Source organism: Camelus dromedarius, chromosome 10, assembly GCF_036321535.1.
Source record: "Camelus dromedarius isolate mCamDro1 chromosome 10, mCamDro1.pat, whole genome shotgun sequence".
Lineage (NCBI taxonomy): Eukaryota > Metazoa > Chordata > Mammalia > Artiodactyla > Camelidae > Camelus > Camelus dromedarius.
Genome location: NC_087445.1, coordinates 55,643,874 through 55,666,955, shown reverse-complemented (window position 1 = coordinate 55,666,955; position 23,082 = coordinate 55,643,874). Strand labels below are relative to the sequence as shown.

Here is a 23,082-nt window from a genome sequence, read left to right as displayed (position 1 = left end):
GCCACTGGAGGGTGTTAGGCAGGAACCAGGTGAGACAGAGGCTTTACATTTTTACCTTTGCTGTGCCTATAAACTACACCCAGAGCCCTGAACATCTCTCTCTCAGATGGGGAAGGCAGCCTGGCGTAAATGCATTCCTACTGCGCGGAAAAACCAACTAGCAGCTCATTCCTGAGGATGGAACAGCGACGGCGGCCGATGACTCCACGCTTGGCGGTGTTAAGTAGAAAACACCACTGGAGGAACCCCTCTCCGGATTTTACTAGCAGGCTGGAACTGTTCATTTGAAACTCAGTGCCTACCGTTTCTCCTGCACGCATGACACTTCCATCTGAAATAGATTATGGCCCTACCTACGGGAAGGGAAAATGGAAACTCAGTAGGCCACCTCTTCTGCTCCCTATCAACCTTTCAAGTGCAAGAGAATAACAAAGCAGCCCAGGAAACCAAGTGGTGTGTCCCCACACTGGCAAACACCAAAACTGTGTCGGCGTCAGCCAAGATCTCGTGGTCTGTCTTTCACACACAGCGTCTTCAGCAGCATCCAAAATGCTTCTCTGACTGTACTTTGCTCCTTCGTTTTAACACCCATGTGTCAACCCAAGGATACTTACGACATATTTCCTGGGCTCACTTAGACTCAGCTCAGTGGTCCAAATACTATTTTGTAAAGTGATTCAAGATTCTTCTGGATTCATTAGCTTTTTCTAAAATGGTTTGTTTAATCATAACAAATATTGTATCTACTACATGGGAGGTACGTGACAGATACAGAGACCATCAGAGCTCATGTTTCAAGAGCTCTCTGGTTAGCAGATGACTAAAACACACACTAAAATCAGAGCATGCTTGAAGAAAAGCGCAAAGGCCCATGGGCATTTCTACCTGCTGTGAGCAGAGAGGCCGGAAGACAATGGGGCTCTGGATACAGAAAGAAAATTCACAAATTTTTTTTTTGCCGGGGGTAGGGGGTGGTGGTGGTAAGGTAATTAGGTTTATTTATTCTTAGAGGAGGTACTGGGGATCGAACCCAGGGCCTCGTGCATGCTAAGCATGCGCTCTACCACTTCAGCTATACCCTCCCCCATCCCTCCTTTTTTTTTTCTTTGAAAATTCAAATCTTGATTCACTGCTTTAAGCTACTGTCATGACTCTCTATAGGACACAACTTTCATTTTACATTTATAGGACATCGACTCTGCAAAGTGATGTTGAGATTGTAACATCCAGGTGTTTAGAATGTAAACATGAATAGGACAAAAACCCTGTCCCCAGTGAGCTCCCTCTCTGGCACTATCGTGGACTTGGCAGAATGGACCACGTGCGCCCCAGAGGTCAGCCACAGCACCGTGGGGTTTCAGAGGCGGGAGTGCTGACTCACAGCAGGCACCCTAGGGAGACATCCTGGAAGTGAAGGAATGTGCATGTGGCTTTGAAGGACAGGTAGGGTCTGGACCTGTGGAAGTGGAGGAAAGCAGGGGCAGCTGGGCGTTGGGCATGGAGAATGCTGAGAGGGGATTTGGTGTTCACAGGCCAGGCAGAGCTGTTGGAACAGGGGGATGATATGGCTCATAGCCTTGCTTAGAGTAGACTGGAGGGAGGAGTCTGCAGGTGGTGTGGATAGGGCCACGGCTTAGGTAAGAGATGCGGGGTGGTATGAGAGGAAGTAAGGAGATGGAAACAACAGGACTGAGCAGGCCACTGATGGACTGACGGACGGTCCAAGAGGACTGTGGCTTCTAGCTGGGTATCAAGTCTGGGAGCAAGTTCACGGGTTCCATTTTAGAACCTTTAAGGTGGAGGGTGAGCGAGACCTCCAAGCGGAGAAAGCGAGGAGCGAGTGCGAAGGACGGTCTGGGGCTTAACCTGAGGGCTTAGGGCCAGAGGTGGAGATTCTGGAGGCACCATCGGAAAGGCAAGAGCTGCCTGCGCGTGTGTGTGAACGCGAGCGCGCAGAGGAGAGGAATGAGGACCAGAGCGGGGTCTATGTGATGGCAGCTGGAGGAAAAGCAGTGAAAACAGGGTAGAGAGAGGGTATCGGGGAGGCCAGCGGAGAGCCTGCTGGTCCTGACAGTAGGACCAAAACCACGGGAGGAGAATCTCCCTGGAAGAAGGTTGGCAGTTTTAAATGCCACGGACGAAAAAAGAAGGATGAGGCAGGAGCAGAGGCCGTGGACTTGTTTGTCTGGAGTCACTGTCCACCCTTGTAAAAGCCGTTTCATTAACGTGCTAGGGCCAAAGTCACATTGCAAAGGATCCCAGAGAGGGCGGGGGAGGAGAAGAGGCGGCAGCAGGTGTAAACAAGGAAGGAACGACTCCTTCCCAGAGAGGATGTCCCTGGAGGCAGCCAGCAGCCGTCACTTCACGAGTGGTTTCAATAAAATGCGGATGGCAGAAAAGATTCCAGCATTTTGAGAAAACTGAACAAGTGGTGAGGAAGAGTAAGCTGGCAGTATTGGTTCTTTCAAGAGATTTAGAGGCTAAGACTGCAACTCCAAATAAAACTGCAGGAGGTCATAATCTAAGAATGGTTTTCATATTTAAAACACAGCACTTTCCTGGAGCTCAGAGAGCTCCCTGTTTTAGACTCTCCAAGGGAAAAATAACACATCTGAGAACTGAGATTTAGGAAGATAGGGTGACAACAGGAGACAGAGCTTTGGAGTCAGGCCGTCTCTACCCTAACCTCAACTCTGCCAGGGAATAACAGGAAGTAACCTTTCTTAAAGTCCATGTTCCACCTTCTGAAAACAGTAGGGAGCTGGTTATGGAAGCTCCTGCTTCATAGAATTGTGTGGATTCGATGAAATGAGATGATGTTCGTAAAGCATTTAACAGACACACAATAAATGATACCTATCATTAATTAAAAATGTATACATAATGATTAATGCTAATCATCATCATCATTCTAATGTCTGACTTTGGGACTTCTCAATGCATTACACTCGCTCATCAGGACATCAAATGCTAAAGAGTTTCTTGTGTGGGTGGGTTCAGTTGAGCCCCAAAGTTCAAATAAATTTAAATCAACAGGACTCCAGATTAAACGCCACTTTCCAAACACTGAATTATTTTAAACTCCCAAATAACAGTTCATGTTGTAAAAAGATTTCATTCAGCTTCCAAGGCAAGACATGAATTTTTTTTTCCCTTTTCCATTAAAAAATCCTCATCAATCTCTGGCTGGTGACAAATGATCATCAATTGACAAGGAATTTGCTTCTGCTCTGCTTTAATAATGTCTGAGATTTCTGTAGTAATTTAGACTGGGAAAGCATTTTCACGTTATCTCATTTGGTCCCATGAAGTAGGCACCATTATTTTACCTACAAGAAACCATGGCTCACAGAAAGAGAAAGAAAAATACCATATGATATCACTCATATGTGGGATCTTAAAAAAAAAAAAAAAGACACAAATGAACTTATTTACAAAACAGAAACAGACTCACAGACATAGACAACTTATGGTTACCAGCGGGGGAAGGGGGTGGGAAGGGATAAATTGGGGCTTAAGATTTGCAGATACTAACTACTATATATAAAAAATAGATAAACAACAAGTTTATACTGCACAGCACAGGGAACTATATTCAGTATCTTGTATTAACCTATAAGGGAAAAGAATATAAAAACAAATATATGTACGTATATGTACGTCTGAAACAGCATGCTGTACACCAGAAATTGACACAACATTGCAAACTGACTATACTTCAATTAAAAAAAATTTTTTTTAATTAAGAAAAAAAGAAATTGCAGCTCAGATAAGTATGTTAGCATGCAGGTGGCCAGGCCCTCCGCCTGAGGCTGCACAGGCCGGCGGTTCACAGGCTACAACGCAGGTGGTACTTTCTGGATGTGGACTGCAAACTCAGCGGTCCCCCATCCCCACGCAGAATACTAAGAGATGATCTCTACAGAAAACTGATATTGAAAAGATCATGTGCCCCTAATGTTCACTAGCTCCAGCTGGGTCAAAAGGGGTCCTCCTGGCTTTTGTTCTATCAAAATGAACCCAGCAATACACAGGAAGAGCCACGCTCCATGCCAGTACTGCAGCGCCACTCCAAAATTGGGGGTGGGAGTAGGGAGAAATCATTCTGAGATGGGGAAGAGGTTCCATCCAAACCCTAAGATGCTTGCTCAGAGCAGGAGTGCCTGAGGAGAGCCATGGCCACCAGACTCCTGGAGCAGGACTTCCTGCGTCCCATGTGTTGCTGACCTGTTGCTGTCAATCACCTTCACCCCATACGTCTGGAGACAGGAAGCCCAGGGGCCCGAGGGGAGCAGCTCCACCAGTCCCCGCGGCCAGCCTGGGGCGGGGCGCAGCCCTGCTCACCTTTACAGGGCTTTCTGCGGCCAGCTCAAGTCCGGTCGTCTCCTTTCTTTGGGATTACGACGACTAGGATTAAAAACCACCAATTTACTCAGTGTATCATGAAAGCTGCTTTCTCATACATTGTTTTCACCTTCTCTGTGTTTAGAAAATGGTAAATAAACCAAACCTTAAACCTGTTCTTGACTTAAACAGAACCCTCCACCTGTAGTTCCCACTCTTCTGCTCCAGCAACACACAATGGGTGGACTTCTACGTACCCCACATCCTTTCCTAGGAAAACTGTGATTCTGTGACTTAGATAATACCCCAGGAAATTAAAAGAGGAAGAAACAAGAGTGAAAAGAACGTAAACCTTCTTGTGAAGCTACACTGGGGGGAAAAAAAGAGTGAATAAAGTAAATCTTTCTGCCTTGTATTTTAACATTGGACTTAATTATTTTTTAGAGTTTTTTTTTTCCCCAGTCCTCCACTATGCAGGTAACATAACCAAGATGCAAAAGTATACTATAGATGTAGGAGCAAAAATGATCTGATTTCCATGTTAACTAAATATAGAATTTACGGAGTTTAATGTGTTAGTTGGGAACTTTACTTATACTTTCCTGTCTGCCTTTAATTGAGTTAATCACAAGTGTGGTTCCTTCTTACGGACATTATTCTTGCTTGCAAGGTAGATGTGAATTTCTTCATCTTTCTTTCTCTGAATTCCTAATTAAAAACTTCCTCATGGGCAAAATTTTAAAATACTATAAAATCAGCGTAACAGGAAGCACAGCTCCCAAGTACAGAACAGTAATTTGTGATACCACAGCTACGAACCTTTGAGCTGTTCACTCCATTTATGCACCGTTAGCTTCGGGGCAGGCAAGGGAAACAGTGCAGCTGTTTGCAACGTCTACCACCTTGGCTGTGACCCCAAGCCTGTCTCTTTCCCTCAGGAAAGCACCTTAGAATACTCAGAAATAAACTGATGTTATAGGGGGATAAATCTGAACAAGCTCAAATTCATATTTCTAAAAGTAAACCCGATTTGTGGTTAACAAAGATAACCTTGCATACAAACTGGGAAAGCTTGAGATTAGAGCCAGGAAGACTGGAGAAAATCAGAGGAAGTGCAGGATGAGAGTTATTCTGGGTTGAGGTCTGGCAAGTTGGAAACCAGAAAAGGACAAGGTGGGTAAAGACACAAAGATGCTGGAGAAAGCCCCTTTGAAATGGGTAACCCGAGGGTCTAGGCTGGGTAGTGGTTAGAGAGAATTTAAGGGTTTGAGAATGCTGGAGGTACAGTGGTTATGGTAAATCCAGCCACAGTTGATGGGTGGTGGAATCCAAGAAGGAGGGAAATCTCTCCAGCTGAAGAGACCAATTATTTGTTGGCATTATCACTGAGTGTAGCATACTGAAATTCCAGAGCACAATGGTCATGGCTGGAGTGAAAAGGAAGGCTGTAAGCTGGGCATGGACTTCACTGAGGAAGGTGACAGAACATTCCAGAAGATAAGGAGAAGGAAATAAGCAGAGAGCAGGCATTTGAAAAGGGACCATTCATTAACTGAAGGGAGCGGAAATGTTCTCAACAGGTGGCAGAAAGGAAGAACTGTACTCACTCCTTTTCTTGGCTGCCTGGAGGAAAAAGATTAGTCACTTTGGTTGCAGAGCTGAAAGGGATATGGCGCTGTCACTTCGGGGAAGACCGAAGTTAGTTAACTGGAGGGGAGAGGTGTGACTGAGGAAAATGTGCAACATCATGGTACACACAAGCCTGACCCCCTTGGCTTTTTCCAGATCTCGCGTGACATAACCAAGCTCCCAGTCACTAAAACTCCCAGGCTCTTTCACACATAAACTATTGTTAAAACTATCCTTTCGCCCGTTCTTCTTGTGTGTGGTTGATTTTGTGGCCCTAATTCAAATCAAGAAATATTTACTGAATGGCCTGCCAAGTGCTAAGACTCTGAAACAGTCCTTGACCTCAGAGAGCACTCGGTTTAGTTGGGGAGACAGATAATGGTAATCGATAATTATAAGCTATTTGGCATGGCCAGGAAGGCAAGCGAACGCAAAGATCAGAAGCTCCTAGCACGTTTTTTATCTATCCCCCAGCAGAACCTCATCTTCAGCTCATTACTCTCAATAGTCTAGACAGTCTGCAATCCTGATTTGGCCATTTAACTTACAGACTATTTGCCAATATTTCAAATGTATTAAGTCTTAAGCAGTAGTGAAAGAGACTACTTAAGTCATTTTTTAGGAGATGAATGAATCTTAAAATGAAATAAACGAGTGAATTTTTGATTGGCGAAGACTTGAAGGCCTTATGTAATTCTGAGCATCCCACCTTAAATACGTATATCACATACACACAAATATACTTGAAGCCTTTAAGTACTCAACATGTATTATCTGAAGGAGAATTTTGTTGTTGGTGTTGGTTTTGCAATATGGACCTTCATGTTCTAAAACTACGGTGAGTCAATGAGTGACAGACTCTTTCAAGACAAAAACATGAAAAAAAAAAAGTAGTTTGTATATTACGGTCCCAGTTTTGAAAAAAAAAAATGAAAATAACAAAGCAGCACCTGTCTGTATATGCAAAGAACAAACCTTTTGGTGATTCTACAGCAGACGGTTGTTAGATTATTTGGGGTGCCGGGAAACTGGCATTATGGAAAATCCTCGCATTTTGAATTACGTATTGCAATAAAGCTATTCTTTCAATCGTAAGTAGGTATTACTCTTGTAATCAGAAGGAAAAAATCTTTGCAGATATCTTCAAAAGGGATACCTACCTCCCATGACTGCTTTCAATGCGCATGTGTTCTTAAGGCACTCATAGTTCAAAAGCACCCTCCCACTTCCAAAGGGGATGGGGACCTTGCCACTGGTCTTGTTTTGTTTAGCCTGTTTCTTAACAATCTAAAGACCCCTTCCTGGTCTTAATGACCCCTACAGTTTGGTTCTGCTTCTCCTCACCGCACCAACTCTCCTCCTACTAACTTCCCGACACACCCTCCAGTCTCGGGCTGACCGGTCTCCTTGCTGTCCCAGGATCCCTTCTTCTGTATGTTTGTTTACTTCTGAATCTCCTCCCACCTGGGATGGATTCCTATCTGCCTGTAAAAACCCTCCTCAGCCTTCAAGGCCCAGCTTGAGCCCCACCTCTTCCAAGAAGCCCCCCAGGACTCATCAGTTCCTTCTGTTCTCCATGGCTACAGCCGTTAAAATCCAAATGCAACATCTCACATTCATTAGATTCTGCTCTTTTAACTGAACACTGTATCTGTTAACTTAAGCTCTAGATATTAATAGCAAAATTTGGTTTTAGTTTCCTTTGGAGGATTCTAGGACCCCCAAACATGTTAAGAGGAGGTTGTGTCTTCACCACCGTGGTTCATTTATGGATGTGTGTTTCTGCCGCGAATCTGATGAGATGGCGCAGAGGTGAAAGGGCAGGGGCTCTGGGTTCAGACAAGGTCCACCACATATGCGTTTCCTGACTTTTAGACTCATCATTTTCACCCCTCAGGGTCTCTGTTTCCTTCTCTATAAAATGAGACTAATAATTTGTACCTCTGATTCATTAGACGTATTAAATTAGATGGCAAATTTAAGGCAGTTAGCAGAATTAAAAATTACGATTCATTTTATCACTTCGGAATTAAACAAAGAGACGTGCAGACAAACCAGAATGGATGACTTTAAAACTGGTCGGGAGGAAAAATAGAACTGGCAGTGTAAAACTCAAGGACTACAGTGAAGGCTTCGAAGGTCCTGTGTGGCTCGACGTGACCGTCCCCGTGACTTTGGTGAAGGGCTCAGAGCACAGGAACATACAAGGACATAAGGAGGGTGGTCTGCATGAGGCATGTAAGTATATTCTGTGTCCCCGAGGAAGCTGAAGAACCCAGCCCTGGAATGGCTGCTCCAAAAGAAGTGCACAGGCAAATGTAACCTCAGCTGAGCCCTGTGCTGTCAGCCACTCTTTTGGGTGAGCTCGATGCTTCTGAAACTGCTTACAAAGCGGAAGAGCCCTAAGGCGAGAACACAGCCCCTCCTGGGCATAAACCGGACCTTGTCAGTGAAAAAAACACGCGCAGATCCTCCTTACTGAAGCTCTCACGTCCCTGCGGCCGTTCTATATCGTGCCATTTTTGTTTAAGCACCACCACTGGGATGTTTCTATAGGATGTCATTTATTTATGAATGAGTTAAGAAAATGTGTACATCATTCAGATGTGCCTTCCTGGGCCACAGCCTCAAAACTCATCGACTCTATTTTTAAAAAGAAACAATAGTTGTTTCAAGGAGGTTATTTCTGGCACCTTCTTCTCATCCTGACACTTAAAAAAAATTCTTTTTCACATGCCCATCTTGCCCAGTGCATACCCTCTGCTCCAGCAAAGCTGTCCCAGAATTTCTACCTCTGACTCATGGCTCACATAGACTAGTCCATCCAAATCCAATCCCCTTCCTTCTGCTTGTGTAAAATCCTCTAGCGCAGAACAGTATGTGAAGGAGAGGAGAGAACTCAGGAATCATAAGAAGTCTCAAGAGTGTTTGAGAGATTTTATATCCAGTATAATTGGGTGAAAATGTCTAGCTCCAGTTCCAGAAGGGGAAAAAAAAAAAAAAAAAAACCGGAGGTAGGCATTACCTTATCATTAAGACAAAGGAAAATTCTTTCAAAATAGAACCAAGACTAGTAATTTTACATGATCAGACTAATAACTGAATATATCTTCTGCCAAAGAATAAAGTCAATTTCTTCTTCCTTTTAGACACTTCCCACAACTGAGGTTCTGAAGAATGTAAGGTAATCTCCAACCAAGCAATGGAAAAGTCAGCTGTGGAAATTATGAAGCGAATTCTGGAGCTGCTCAGAACTAGCTCTGAATGGCTTTGGTAGTATATGCTTGTATTTCTGACGAACAAATGTTTTTCTTGGCATGGGAAGAGGGAGATGGGCGAGTTGACTGAGTTCCCAGGACATGGAAAGCTTACACTTGAAATGTTTTTCAACCTCTGGCACATGAAACTGTGGCTAATTCAAAAAGTCACAGAAATCTCAGGCAGGTGGGTTTCCTGGGAAGGGTCGATCACATGATATTCAACTTCAGGGTGGTGATAATTGTGGAGGCTTCCTATTTGCCGACGAGGGCAAGGTTTAATCATTTAACTGCTGAAGACTTCCGGATGCACAACACAGGATGCAGAAATCATCTGTACTGCTTTGCACCACTGAAGTCACAGACTTACTCAGTCTTTATAGTAGAAATACCATTCTTCACACTAAGCATTAAAATAAACTCAAAATCACATTTTAATGTAGAAATTCTGACGTCTCAAAGGGAAGGTTACTATTCTCCGGCCAGATAATTTTGAGACCAGCAGAACCTATTAAAAATTATGGTCAAGCCATTAAAATTATGCCTTGTAACCCATGTGCTATAAACGATGTAAATCTTTGTACTTCGCAATTATTCACTCGAGAGCCTCCATTTCATTATTGTCATTTTTAAAGAAACCACCTCTCCTTTCTTACACCCCAAGAGAAATCTGATTACAATTGGAACCCGTGTGAAAGGTCTGATGCCCTAGCAACTAATTGGATCCTCTTAAAGGTTGAATTTTATGTCTGACCTATTTAGAAATCTGAAAAGCTCCTCTTCGAAAAGCAGGCATCTCAGATCTTAATTTTTTAAGTGTCAAGTACTGCTACAGTCAAGGTTAAATGAGCTGATGGTCTGGCACCAGACTCAACGCAACTCTCAGAGATTTTCTTTTAGGCTTAAATGTAATTCACATGCTAATATTTTTAAAGCTCTATTTTAATACCTCACATTTCATATGTGAAACAAAGAATATATTTAGGTCAGGTTATATTTTAAGTGACATCTAGGAAAAGTCTGTATGTTAAATATAAAGGTCTATAATGACATTTATTAAAGACAGGATTAATTTCATGGGCATTGCTGTAAATTTTTCCGCTAGTCATCCATGGCTGGGGTCAGTGACACACTGCCCGTGGGCCAAATCCAGCCTCCCCTGCTTTTGTACATAAAGTTTTATTGGAACACAGCCATGTCCATTTGTTTACACACTCTCTATGGCCGCTTTCACATGGCAATGGCCCTGCTGAGTGGATGTAACAGAGACTCGATGGCTCACAAAGCTGAAAAGATTTTCTATCTGGCCCTTGGCAATAAGTTTGCCAATCTTTGATTTATGGTTGGTAGGAATTATCCAGTCCAAATCTCTTCTAACCTATGCATTACGTTAAAAGTATGCAAAATTTTCAGGGAGAATAAAAAGTTGTTTTACTAATCTACACATTTTGTTGGTCAGTTTCACTCTGTAACGTCTCTGAATTGGATTTAACTGCAACCAAACACTGTACATTCTATGACACAGAGGACGAGCCAGCCCATCCCAGAGTCAACGATTATGTGTGCCTGGCCCAAGGAGGGGCTCTGACACCACGTGACCACACCAGTAATGTCCATCTCCCCCAGCGCCACCACACTTCCTGTCTCCTCCTGAGGACTGGAAAGGCTTACATCCCATCTCAGCCTTCAGTTCCCACTTCTATGGAAGGTCTCGTTATACAGGGAACAATGACAAAGCTGAGAATACTCTTTGTCAAGGAAGACTGGTTCCTCTAGGCAAAGCGATATGTCAGAAAGTTCCTGTCAGAGCAATCCCCCAGGTTTCATCTTTGGATTGTTTGTCTTTTTGGAACTTGGCTCTTCAGTGGAAATGAAATAAACTTCACCTTCATACAATCTGGTTCCGTGGAGTTACTCAGACATGTCAGTAGACTCAGGACAATTAACTGAGTTGAAAATGGTGATGCCTCCAGGAAATCGTGGTCAGTTAAAAGAAGCCAATATTTAATACGTATCTACCTAACTCCTCCCATTGGAAAATTAGGGGACAGAACCAAGAGCACATCCACCAGTACAAATGAGCACCAAGAAGATCATCAGGAACCAGGAGGGCTAAGGCCAGCAAGTGTCAGTCTTTAGAAGTTAAAGTCAGAGACTCACAGTCAGAAGCAGACAAGGAGGAAATCCTTCCAAGCTCCGCGCAGAGTTTTTTCAAATGCATGGGCGTGGAAATGAAGAAGTTAGATACTGGGGGCAGCAAGTACAGCGATGTTTGGAAACCTAAGTATTTGTTAGCGAGGGCTTGCTGGATGGAGAAGTGTGACTGAGTGGTAAACTCTGAATGCAATGCAGGGGACTTGGATTTTGATACAATATGAAGTGCCTGTGGTTCTTTGATGAGAGATGTCTTGATAAAAACAGAGCTTATCAAACATTATTCTAGAGTTTAGAACAGAAACGCCAACTGAAAAGTTGTAACGGAAAATCCTTCACTGAAAAAAAAAAAAATCACGAAGCTCCTTACAACATTTTTCTACCAAGTCATACTAGCAAAGACGTCTCTGTTGGGTAGACTATATTGAGAACTATCTCACTAAGGGAAAGATTTCATGACCAAGGTTTTTGGTGTTTTCCCTAGGTTGCCATTAGTGCATAGACTAAAAATCTGTCTTATTCTCATCCACCTTATTTATTTTGCACCTGGTCTGAGTGTCTGATTTTTGTTTTAAGCACATCATAGTAGCTATTTCCTAAAGCAGGCAATTCTGTCCAGCATAACTGGATAGAGAGAAGAAATTAAAACCATTGATTCTTCAGGGGAAACTCAAGGGAGGAAAAATACGGAATGTCACCATTGGCTTGACCACTTACGAAGGATATAGCTGAATTTTAAATGACATACCCACTGGCCATGCCGTGTAGTCAGCTTCTCAGACTTAAACACATCTCATAATTAAACTACACTGTTGTGTGTGTTTATGTGTGTCTTTCTGGACTGAAAGCAGAGATTCAGAAAAAGCCTGCTAAAACCCAGTCCTCTGTTTTACATGCCAGAAGGAACCCAGTAAACACAAACAGAGCAGAGAACTCCCTTTTGTTGACAACCTTATGATTTCCTCTTAATGCACTGTTTAGAAAAGCAATTACATGTCATTTCCCATTATCATATACACAGAATCACTCCTGCTTTTCTTTCCAACCACCGGTCATGAAGAAGATATATGGGATTCACGTGCTGGGGGAACCTTGAGGCAGAGAGCCCAGAGCCCAAGAGCTCTGTTTATGTGCAGAACAGGTGTGCAGCCAGGCAGCAGGGGTGAAGTCGCCCCTCCACCTTCTCGTGTCCACCTTTCCGGCTTCCTTCCATTGTAGCTTCCCTCTGGATTGGGAAGCACCCTCGTGCTCAGCCCGTTTCCTTCTGCCAGAGAAGACTGGCTTGCTCTCCGGACTGCAAGCATCTGACCACTGCAAAGAGCAGTGAGCACGTCAAGTCGTTTGACTCACATCCCTCCCGAGGGGACGGGGAAGCCAAGGACATGCTGGTGATTTCCCTGGTGTTGTTGATCTCTACTCCCCACCCCCAGGCCTGCTTGCAACACATTTTTGGTTCTTGTGTTCGGAGCTTCCTGGCATCCGCAGTGTGGGAAACCTTCCCTGAGAGCCAATCGCCCCATGGCTTCTCCCTGTTAAAATGTGCAACTGGATTTCACATGCGTGTTTCAAACCCCATTCAAGGCGTGATTTACAGGCTACTGTCTAGCCCCACAGCTGTTTTCTCATCCCCCAGATGTAGCCATTTCTAGGAATCCACCATTCAGCTCCCTAGCAAACCGCCTTCCCACTCTCAACCTCTTCTGTCATTCTCAGGCATCCAACTCTACGCAACACCTGCATCAGAAGGACTCAAGACAATATCTATCGAATGAATCAACTACTAACTTTCCTTTCCGCAGAATTATTCATTCAGGAGAACAGCCCACTCTTCCATTTACCCCGCATGAAACCCTTGGGTTTTACCCCACCCAAATTAAACAAATCACCGCTGACCCATTGATCTAGGTTATTTGTATACATTAAAAACAGCACAGGTGCGATGAGTTTTGTGCAGGTCTCACTAAAGAGAGTTGCCATCCAGGTCTTCCCAACGTCACTATGTCCTTTCTTTAGAAGGAGAACGAAAAACACTTTCCCATGTTGCAAATTACCTTCCCGGGCTGGATAAAGACTATCTGCGTTCTGCAGGGGAGCACCACTCAACTTCGAATCATCACGTTCATCTCTGCAACCACCCTTCCCCACAAAGTCCTTACCTAAAATCTGAAATCACCCCCAAAAAAGTCAGGCTTCAGGCATAGGGTTGGGGTTAATGCAATACCATGCTGATAACATCTTCTAAACATTTGATTTTAAGCGGCAGGATGGCCAGAATGGCCCAGTATTTATTTCGGGTTCCTCTGAGCACAATGCAGCTCGCAGCTCTCAGCTCTCGGCGGGGAGCAGACTCAGGAATTTGACCAAACTCTATTCCTCTGTAGCCTCTGCCAGGGAGGGAGGGGTCTCAAGGCGCAAAGGAGACATCTTCCATAGCCTTTCGTGGGTGCTTCCCCCCACCCCGCTCCCACCCTGGGCTCCGGGACGCTTAAGATTTCCTGGAAAACAACAATAACAAACACTGCCACACGACAGCGAGGACTTGGTGCGCTCACATCATCACAAGCCACAGTCACGTAATAACCAGCCTCCTTCGTGAAAGCGAAGCCCTTGCAGACAGGAACACCGAGGAGTTACTGTGTTTCACCTAATTTTTGCTGATTTACAAAGGAAAGACCACCAAGTTCTCCAGCTCAACAAAGGCAGCTCTGCATCCCAGGACTTACCTTTCCTTTGCTCCCCCCCTCCCCCGACAGCTGTCTTCACACAGACCTTCTGACTGAAGATTACTCATTTACTCTTTTGACAGTCAGATGACTAGACCATGTTGACCCACTGGGCTGCCAGAACTTCAGGTCACCTGAAGGGTCTATCTTTTTAAATCCTTACATAAAGAAGAACCCCCAGCTTGTACTTGTTATAAATGGTCCCCAAAGCCAAAACTGCAACCAAAAGGTGTAAATTGCAGGAATAAAATGCCCATTCATTAAATACCTCCTATGTGCCGGGTGTTTGCACGTGTTACCTGTTCTCATTAACCTCCCAAGGCCGTCGGTTGCGGTAGGTATCATTACCCACTTTTACATGTGAGTGCAGGAAGCTCAGACTGCCCAGGAAAACACAGCGGGCACTGAGAGATGTAGGAGTCCAAGCCAAGGCTTTGTTCCAAAGAGCCCGTGAACTTTCTTTCTGGCCCACGAAGCTCCTCCCAAGAAGGGAACAGCAGACCTTAGGAAATGGCCCATTCCCTGACCTGGGAAATAGTCAGGCTGGTGGTAGATAATTGGCTACTAGAGATGCTGCAGGAAGGATTCAAGCAGGAGAGGGTCAGGAAGACAGCAGATCTTTTCCAGTGGTTAGGTTAGGAATCTACAGACCCCCTCCCTCTCCCTGAAGCACGTGATTCTGTAGTCACCAGAGGTGAGCTGAGTAATGGAAACCCTTCTGTTTCTTGGTCTGATCAAAACAGTAAACCATCCTTTGCTCCCTAGGCCACACCAGCCACCTCTCACATTCATTCTCTCTCTCCTATGTCTGTGCTTACATCGCCAGTGAGGAGACCCCACTCCATGACTTCCTGGATTTGGTCTGAAGCTCCAAAAAGTGGGCGGTTACACCCTCCTTCCAACTGATGCTTCCTCAACACCCTTCAGCTATATAAGGAATCACTGGTTATCCCTAAATTAACTTGTGATGGGATCAGACACACTTCCCCACCCACTCAACCCTTTCCATTCCTACTCTGAATTCTGTGTCATCAACTTACCCATCTTGCACCCCAAATACTTCAAAGCACACATGTTTTTTAGAAGAAGACAGGATATCAAACAATAAATAAAAAACAAATCCAGGGGAGGGTATAGCTCAGTGGCAGAGTGCACACTTAGCATGCATGAGGTCCTGGGTTCAATCCCCAGTGCCACCATAAAGTAAATAAATAAACCTAATTATCCTCCACCCCAAATAAAACAAAAAATCCCCGAACAATTAAAATGATTGAAAAACAAAAGAAAGAAAAATCTTCCTGGTCTTCTGTCCGCTTTCTTGAAGGCAACCACAGCAGAAGAATTCAACACAAATCCATCCCACGCCACGCACTCTCCCCACAAGCAGCACGGGGAGCACAGAGACACCTTGGCCACAGCGCCAAACAGCCATTCACTGAGTTCACCCCCGCCTCCAACTCCAATTTCTGCACCGTTCAACCTTTTCACCTTTCTTCCTTCACTCAAACCATCACGTTTTCAGGTAAGATTTTCCTCTAGAAAGGAGGACCAGTGCTCACCCCAGCCCCCCTCCACCCCAAGGGGTTGATCCTGGCAGAAGGCCCGTTTTTACCATTGGAGTCTTCCACCTCTTCGGCCGGGGTAGCTTTTTGGGAGGTGTGGTGGGCGTGCGAGGAGAGGAGACTGACGATTCGTGGCCTGGGGAGGGTCAGGGCTTTTCCGTGGACCTTGAGGGAGTGTTCCTTCAGCTGGCTGATTGTCATGGTGGAAAAGGAGCACCAAGAACACTTGTAAGCATGCTCACCTGGAGGAAGGCAGTGGTGGGGGAGAGGGGGAGGAAGAGGGGAGAAGGCACAAGGCGGGGGTAGTGGGGGGGGGCACAAAATAACACGGTTAGTTTACTGGGAGAGAGCGCCATCTCCAACTTCACGGTCTGAGCATCCTCCCAGACCAAGCCCCGCCCACTGCCCCCAACCACAGGCTCCTCTGGGATCGGTGCCCTTTGCGAGCTTGGTACCCCAGGGACCTGGTCCCCCTTTATCTCATGCTCTATGACAGGGACGAGCCTACGGTTGATTCCCCAGCAAGAAGTGAGCCAAATGCCTATGGAGCGCCCTCAGTAAGGTCTCCCATCTCTCTCCCTCTCTATACTAGAAATGACCATGACAGTTCTCACTCCAGGTAGCCTTTGTATCATCCGCAGAAAAGAATATGCTTCTTTATTTTTTCAGGGGGAGGTAATTAGGTTTGTTTGTTGATTTAATGGAGGTACTGGGGATCGAACCCAGGACCTCATGCATGCTGAGCATGCGCTCTACCACTGAGCTAAACCCTCCCCAAGAAGAATATGCTTCTTTCTTATTCCAAGAGTCCATCAGTGGCTTTCCGAGCATGAAGGCACTCAGTGCAACTGTTGTACTATTCTCATGCTTTACTTCTTTGCTGACTCCATGCCACCTCGATTCCACACATTCTATATGTGGGGTTTTTCTGGAGCAGTTCACAAACCTAGGCATAAAACTCCATTTCCCTATCTGATCAATAGGGTAGAAATGGGCAAAAATAAGTCACTTCCTGAACAGAGAGAGGTGTATGTATATAAACGTGGGTGTCTGTGTCTGTGCGTATCTCCAACATTTTTCGTTAATAAAAAGGACGTAAAAATAAGTATTTTTCTTTTCAGTCTTTTTATACCACGGAAATACAGCACAGATCACTATGATCAAATTAAACGAGAGTATGATTTACTTTCGCTCTAAGTCAGCTTTTAAATGAATTGCAGTTTAAGAAACAAAGGTGTGAACTGGGCATGCGTATGTTGTGGGACTGACACACACTGGTATGATCAACTCAGAAAGCAGTTTTGCTTTTTATAATAATAAGCTCAGAAAGCTCATGCCTGCGACTTAATAATTCCAATTCTGAGAGTGTACATTAAGGAAATATCCATTAATACTTAGAAATCTCAATTTAGAAATATACATTATTCATGCTTCAAAAAGGTATGAAATAACCTAAATTTCCCCCCACAGGGAAATGAGTAAGTAAATGTGGGCATATCTTCTTGATGAATTATCATTTGCTAAAATAAATTCTTCAACAGTCTGTAATAACAGAAAAATAAAACACTTATACTCAGAAAAATAAATAGAAAATCATAATACATTTTAGATTAAATTATAACTCTGAAAAGTAATTATAGAGGAAATGGTTAAAGGAAATATTATCAAATATTAACAACAGTGGTGTAAGATAATAAGATTATGGATAGCTGCCTGTATTTCTTCTTCCATTTTCAAACTTTCCCTAATGAACATGTATTTTTAAAATGTATTTTTAAGGTGAAATTTAAAAACCAGAGGAGAGGAAAGGGAAGGAAGTAGAGGAATGAGAGGAGGAGAGAGATCGTTAGTAATGAAACTTCCGTAGACCAGTGAATGTAAGCTGAGGTCCACGCTGACACTCTACAGATGAATACTCACCAAAGCAAAGCAAGAATGAGCAGGTAAACCTCTAGCCTTACTTCTACCCTGCTGAGATGGTTACTTCCCGCCAACCTGAAAATTACTAAGTGATTTCATGTGAAATGAACCCAGCATCCCAAGTTCTGCATCAAGCCTCCTTTTTACCACTGATGACCCCTAGAGCATGCATTTCTAAGAAACCTTTAAAGAGAACTACAGAAAACCTTGCATGATGCAACATGCCACAGCCCAGGGCAGAATAGTTCAAGAAGTCAGAGGACCCAAACAAGAACATCAGTCAATTCCCCCTCTACCCCAAACAATTACCTAAGAGTTACAGGATAAAGCTGGATGTGAACAATGGTACATACTAAAATAGTAAACACGTATGTCATATTGTATACAATACTTCTGCCCTCCTTATTCCATTTCTCAATTTTTCAGTGCAAGCCTGGCTCTATGAACCTTGGTGGGTGATTGTAAGTTGCATAACCTGAGAGAGAATTCAAATCCAAATTATTTGGCTACTCCACACTACTTTTCACCCTTTAAAATAAAATAAAATAATCCATCTAGAACAGACAAGATGAGGCAAGAGTCTTCTGGAAAATGATCTGTCTTTCTCCAAGCCAAACCACTTGTGTGTCATGGAAACCAACATTCCAAGGTGTGCAGAGAACTGGCTAATGTTGCTCCCACTCTCTCTGGATGCTTCCTTCTTGCCAACCAGTGAGCCCAGACGGCTGGTCTGCTCGGTCAGCTCCCAGAACATACACTTCAGCCCAACGACCTGGAGTCAGCATGCAGCCTGTGGCACTTTTTTGAAGTCAAATCACTTACCCAAAACCCACTGGGGTAAAGTGCTTTTGACAAGGCTGAGACTGGTAGGAAAAGCTCACCAGGATGGTGTCCCAGCTGAATAATTTGCAACATACACAAGTCAGAATAAGAGTGGTCTGAGCCCTAAAGCCTCTTACTCATGGCTTTTAGTAACATTTCCTAGGAGATATTAAAATCCTATCAGATAGAGAAAAGTTAGTCTGCTGTCCCATCCCCTGCCCCCAGTGGGCTTATGGCATCCAAAGGCTTCAGTAATTTTACTCCATAAAGCCAGTTCAACAGGACCAGGACCCAACACTCAGGAAAGAGCACAGAGACAAGGTCGTATTTCCAAAGAAAATGAGGCAGTGACAAAAGCGAAGGACTCAAGTTCTGGCCAGTTTTTATAACCACACAAGGGAAGCTGATTAATGAGACAAGATTTCTAGTTGATTGAAAAAGTTAAAACTAGGATTCAACTAGAATTCTAAACACCTTGGCTGAGCCAACTCAGGGAGAAGACTGGATCTCTAGAAGAATCTCTGATAGTACAATTAGGTATTCTGAGGCTTTTAATTTCCCAGTCTCCCTTTGTGTTTTATGTAAGTCCCTCAAAGGTGGTCAACACCTCTGAGGGGGCTACAGGCTACTGTGAACTCAGGCTTCTGAGACGACTAAGGGTATCCTGGGAGGAGGCCCCCAGGCCCCTGCCCCCTGCCTCTCCTACTCAGGCCTCTTTCCTCTCTTGGCTGAGTTCTGATTAGCTCCCTGTGGGCATCTTCCATCATATGCAGAGTAGAGAAGAACAGAAGAGAGAGGGAGGCAGCACCTTGTTAGGGACAAGGATGAAGGTTTTTGTTGTGGAGTCAAATGCTTTGTGAATGGGCTCTGTGGCCTAAAGCAGGACAGTTCTGAGTCTCTGTAGCTTCACTGGACACTGAGGGTGACAGCAACACCCACCCTTTAGAACTGTCTTAAGGATTAAATGAGACAATGACTATAACATGCCTATTCGTGCAGAGCCTGGTAAGCAAGGGATGCTCCTGATAGAAGCACAATGAGATGGAACGATAGAGTGATGGAGACCAGCCCGGCTCCTGGACACTCATGACCCAAAGTCTTTCCTCATCTAGGGTATGGAAATGTATCTAAGGGTATCGCATGAGAAATCTCACACACCCTGAGTTCTCTTTGTCCCTTTGAACATCCCCAAGATGGTAACTTTATTTTAGTTGGAAGTTATCTTTAGTAGATGTAACAATTCTTGCATCTTCATTAGAAAGTCTAGGTCATTTAGAAATTTCTCTAAAAAACAAAACCTGTGAAAGCATGAAATCTGTCAGTAGGTATGTGTTAGTTGCGCAAATCAACTATGACATGGGTGATGTGGGGCTGGGTATCATTTTGCCTTTGAGTGATGCTTTCATTTTTATTTTTCTTTATTAGATTAAAATAAAACTGAATACACAACCATCTCCAGAAAAACTTAATTCTCATGTGTATGGAGCAAGAGACTTAAAATATTACTCAATAAAAAAAAACCATTAGATTTCAAACTCGGGAAACTTGTGCTCCACAAACAGCAACTCACCAGCATGAGCTTTGAGGATATGTGTCTTCAGCCGGCTGTTGTAGGAGGACTTGAAGGAGCAGAGTTTGCATCGGAATGGTTTATGGTGTCCGTGGTGGGTTTGCATATGGCGATCCAAACTTGATGTAGAAGGAAAAAAAGAAAGGAAATGACAAGATTAAAAACTGCATCCAACATTTTCTCACTGCCCATTTCTAGAAATTCCATTTCTAAGCTGTTCAAAATCATTTTGTTACTTTCCAATGATGACACTTAGCGAAAAAAAAAAAAAATACACACCTAGCGAGAGTTCTTGTACCTACTCTAAAAGAAGGGAAAGCGAAAGGAAGAAAGAGATCAAGAGGTTTTTTTTGCATCGAGAGACCACATGGTAACAGGCCATGGGAGACTCTTGCCTTACTTTCTCTGAAGCACTGCAAATTGGAAGAGGGCATCCAAAAAGAAAAGGCGAAAGATGGGCAAATTCAAGTTTTCTACCAAGTCAGTGAGGAATGCCTATCAAATAGTCCTTCAACTTATTTTCTTTTAAATGGGAATTAGAGAAACTTTGTATTTAAAAAGGGTTGTCTGTCTTCTTAAATCTAAATTCCACCATGAACACTTGAGTGGGGCAGGGAGATTTCAAAGTGGTTGAAAGACTTGCGCTGAGCTATTTCCAAGGTCTTTGTAAAGAGGAAGGCCCAGTGTACGTGTGTTTAAAGAAAGTCACGTGCTCCAAAGGCCAGCCGTGCCTTCTGATAAACCCAACCATGCTGGCTATCTATCAGTCTTCCAGAAGCAACTTAAAGGAAATCATTCAATTATAATGAAGTCCCAGTATTTCAAAATAATTGCTACTCTAAAAAAAATACTAAACCTACCAAACAAGGTGTGGGCAGACATTCCAATCTGTATTAGTGCCCCCAGAGAACTAGATTCCATTCTGAATAACTCACATGGGGATGAATTGCTCACCCTTTAAACGGATAATGTTCTCCCAGCTCCAAAGCAGCATTTTCAGTGGCCTCAGAACACCTCCCGCTGGAGGTCCTTTAGCTATCTGAGACTTATCCAGCCCTAAACCAACACATCAGTTGGTTTTTGTTTCCTTTTTATCCAAAACAAATTCTCGCCTTCATTTTTTTTGTTTCTCGAAAGGGCACTACTATTCTGTCTGTCAACCAAACTGGAAACCTCCGTGCCATGTGGCTATTACTCATAAGCCGTGTGGCCTGGGGCAAGTTACATAACCCCTCTCCATGACAAGGCCTCCTTTTCCTCATCCATAAAATGGAGTTAATAATAGGACCATAGCTCATAGGGCTGTTTTGAAAATAAAATGAGATAACACTTGAAGGCACTTGGTGCAGTTCCTGGCACACAGTCAGGCTCAAGAAACTTGAGCGATTAGGATGTCTTCACTGGTTTCAGAGTCTTCCTCTTACCAGTAATGTCAATTACTGGTTCCGCATGCAAAGACTCCAAAGATGGCCTCCACTCCAGTACTCAGACTTTACCTTCCACTATTCCTTTATGTATCACTTAAAGATTCCTCCAACCAGACCACCAGCTGGGCCTCCCCCAAAGCCCCCACTGTTCCTCAAGGCCCCCACTGACTCCTTCCCTCCACACGGTGTGTTCTTTCCAAACTAGTCAAGTTCTATCTCCCTACTTGACTCAAACTTATTCCATAAACCCTCCCTGATTCTCCCAAAGTGGATGTGACCATTTCCTTTCTCTGAAACTTCACAGCATTTTCTTGACATATTTTTTAAAGACATGGGCCTTATTTTGCGGAGTCATCTGTGTACTGGCTTTATTTAGAACCCAACTAGACCCTAAGTGCCCTTCAATCACAGACCATGTCCTATGCATCTTTATTTTCCCCCAAAGCCTCTAGAACGGTGCCCAGCACAAGGCACATTCACTTCTTCACAACGATTTACTGAGGTTCTGTGTGTTAGAAAACCTGTTAGTTTCTGTTCAACAAATACAGAATTGCTGAGAACAACCCAAGTCTTAGGCCAGGGCATGAATCTGATGACAAAGATTAGCTATCAGGCTCTCTCTATATATCATATATAATCATAAAAGAGTTTGCAACCCATCTGACATCTGTAGACGCATCGCCTCTTCCTGCCTTTCAACAACCACTAACTAGCACTTTATCTTTTTTAAGAAGCAAACAGCCCATCATTTATTTTCAATTACGATAAAAATAAACAGCATGTCAGCCTCACAATCAGTCACCTTCATCCAATACTGTAGCACACGTTGCTGAGTATTTCTCTCTCTCTCACATACAGTTGAAAGAGAAAGGCAAGAAAAGGTTGCTTCTTGTCAGAACCAGCCCTCTTCCCATCACCCTGAAAAGCCTCACACAAAAAATTCCAAATTTGCAATTTCAGAGCTGTGCTAGGTAACAGGAGGGTCCCTCTCCTCAACGCCCCTGTACTTCAAGCATCTCTCTGGTGTCGATAAACTTCTTTACCTGTTCCAGGTCTTTTTAAAAATCCCAAGCAATGATTCTTTGGTTACATGGGTTAAAAGTCCTAATTTTACCTCCTCAGTCCCCCAATTTCCCAAATGGAACTTAACTTCCTTAAATGATGATTAGGTTCTGGATGAATGTTTGACAGAGCCACCAGTAAATTCATCTATTCTCTGGTCTTTCCTGGTATAAGTCATAGCAATATCTCCAAAATCATCATTTAAAAAAATCCCTGTGGCGGAGAGGGTATAGCTCAAGTGGTAGAGCTTATGTTTGGCACGCATGAGGTCCTGGGTTCAATCCCCAGTACTTTAAAATAAAATAAATAAATAAAATAAAAATAAAAATAAAAATAATAAAATAAATACATTAAAAAATAAAATAAATAAATATAAAAATAAATGAATAAAATTAAAAATAGTTTAAAATTTTTTAAATAAAATAAATTTTAAAATAAAATTAAATTAAAATTAAAATAAATAAAAACAAAAAATAAATAAACCTAATACCCCCCTTCAAAAAAAAGAAAATGAATAAAAGGATGCTTCCTTATTAAAATATAATAAAAATAAAATTTTAACTGCCTATGAGCTGTAATGGAAAAGAATCTGAAAAAAACATATATATATAT

At 43.4% G+C, this 23,082-nt stretch overlaps 1 protein-coding gene across 9 annotated transcripts in view; it reads right to left on the bottom strand.

Moving 5' to 3' along the window:
- Positions 1-23,082, bottom strand: part of ZNF462 (zinc finger protein 462) — a 132,011-nt gene that overhangs the window by 46,391 nt on the left and 62,538 nt on the right. For all 9 annotated transcript variants that reach the window (XR_010382769.1, XM_064490379.1, XM_064490373.1 and 6 more), the window contains exons 6-7: positions 19,982-20,100; positions 15,720-15,911 (exon numbers count right to left, since the gene is read on the bottom strand). Coding sequence is in view for 8 of the 9 variants with exons in the window: in XM_064490379.1 (XP_064346449.1) it covers positions 15,720-15,911; positions 19,982-20,100 (311 nt within the window). In the remaining variant the exon portion in view is untranslated. The remainder of the gene's footprint in view (positions 1-15,719; positions 15,912-19,981; positions 20,101-23,082) is intronic.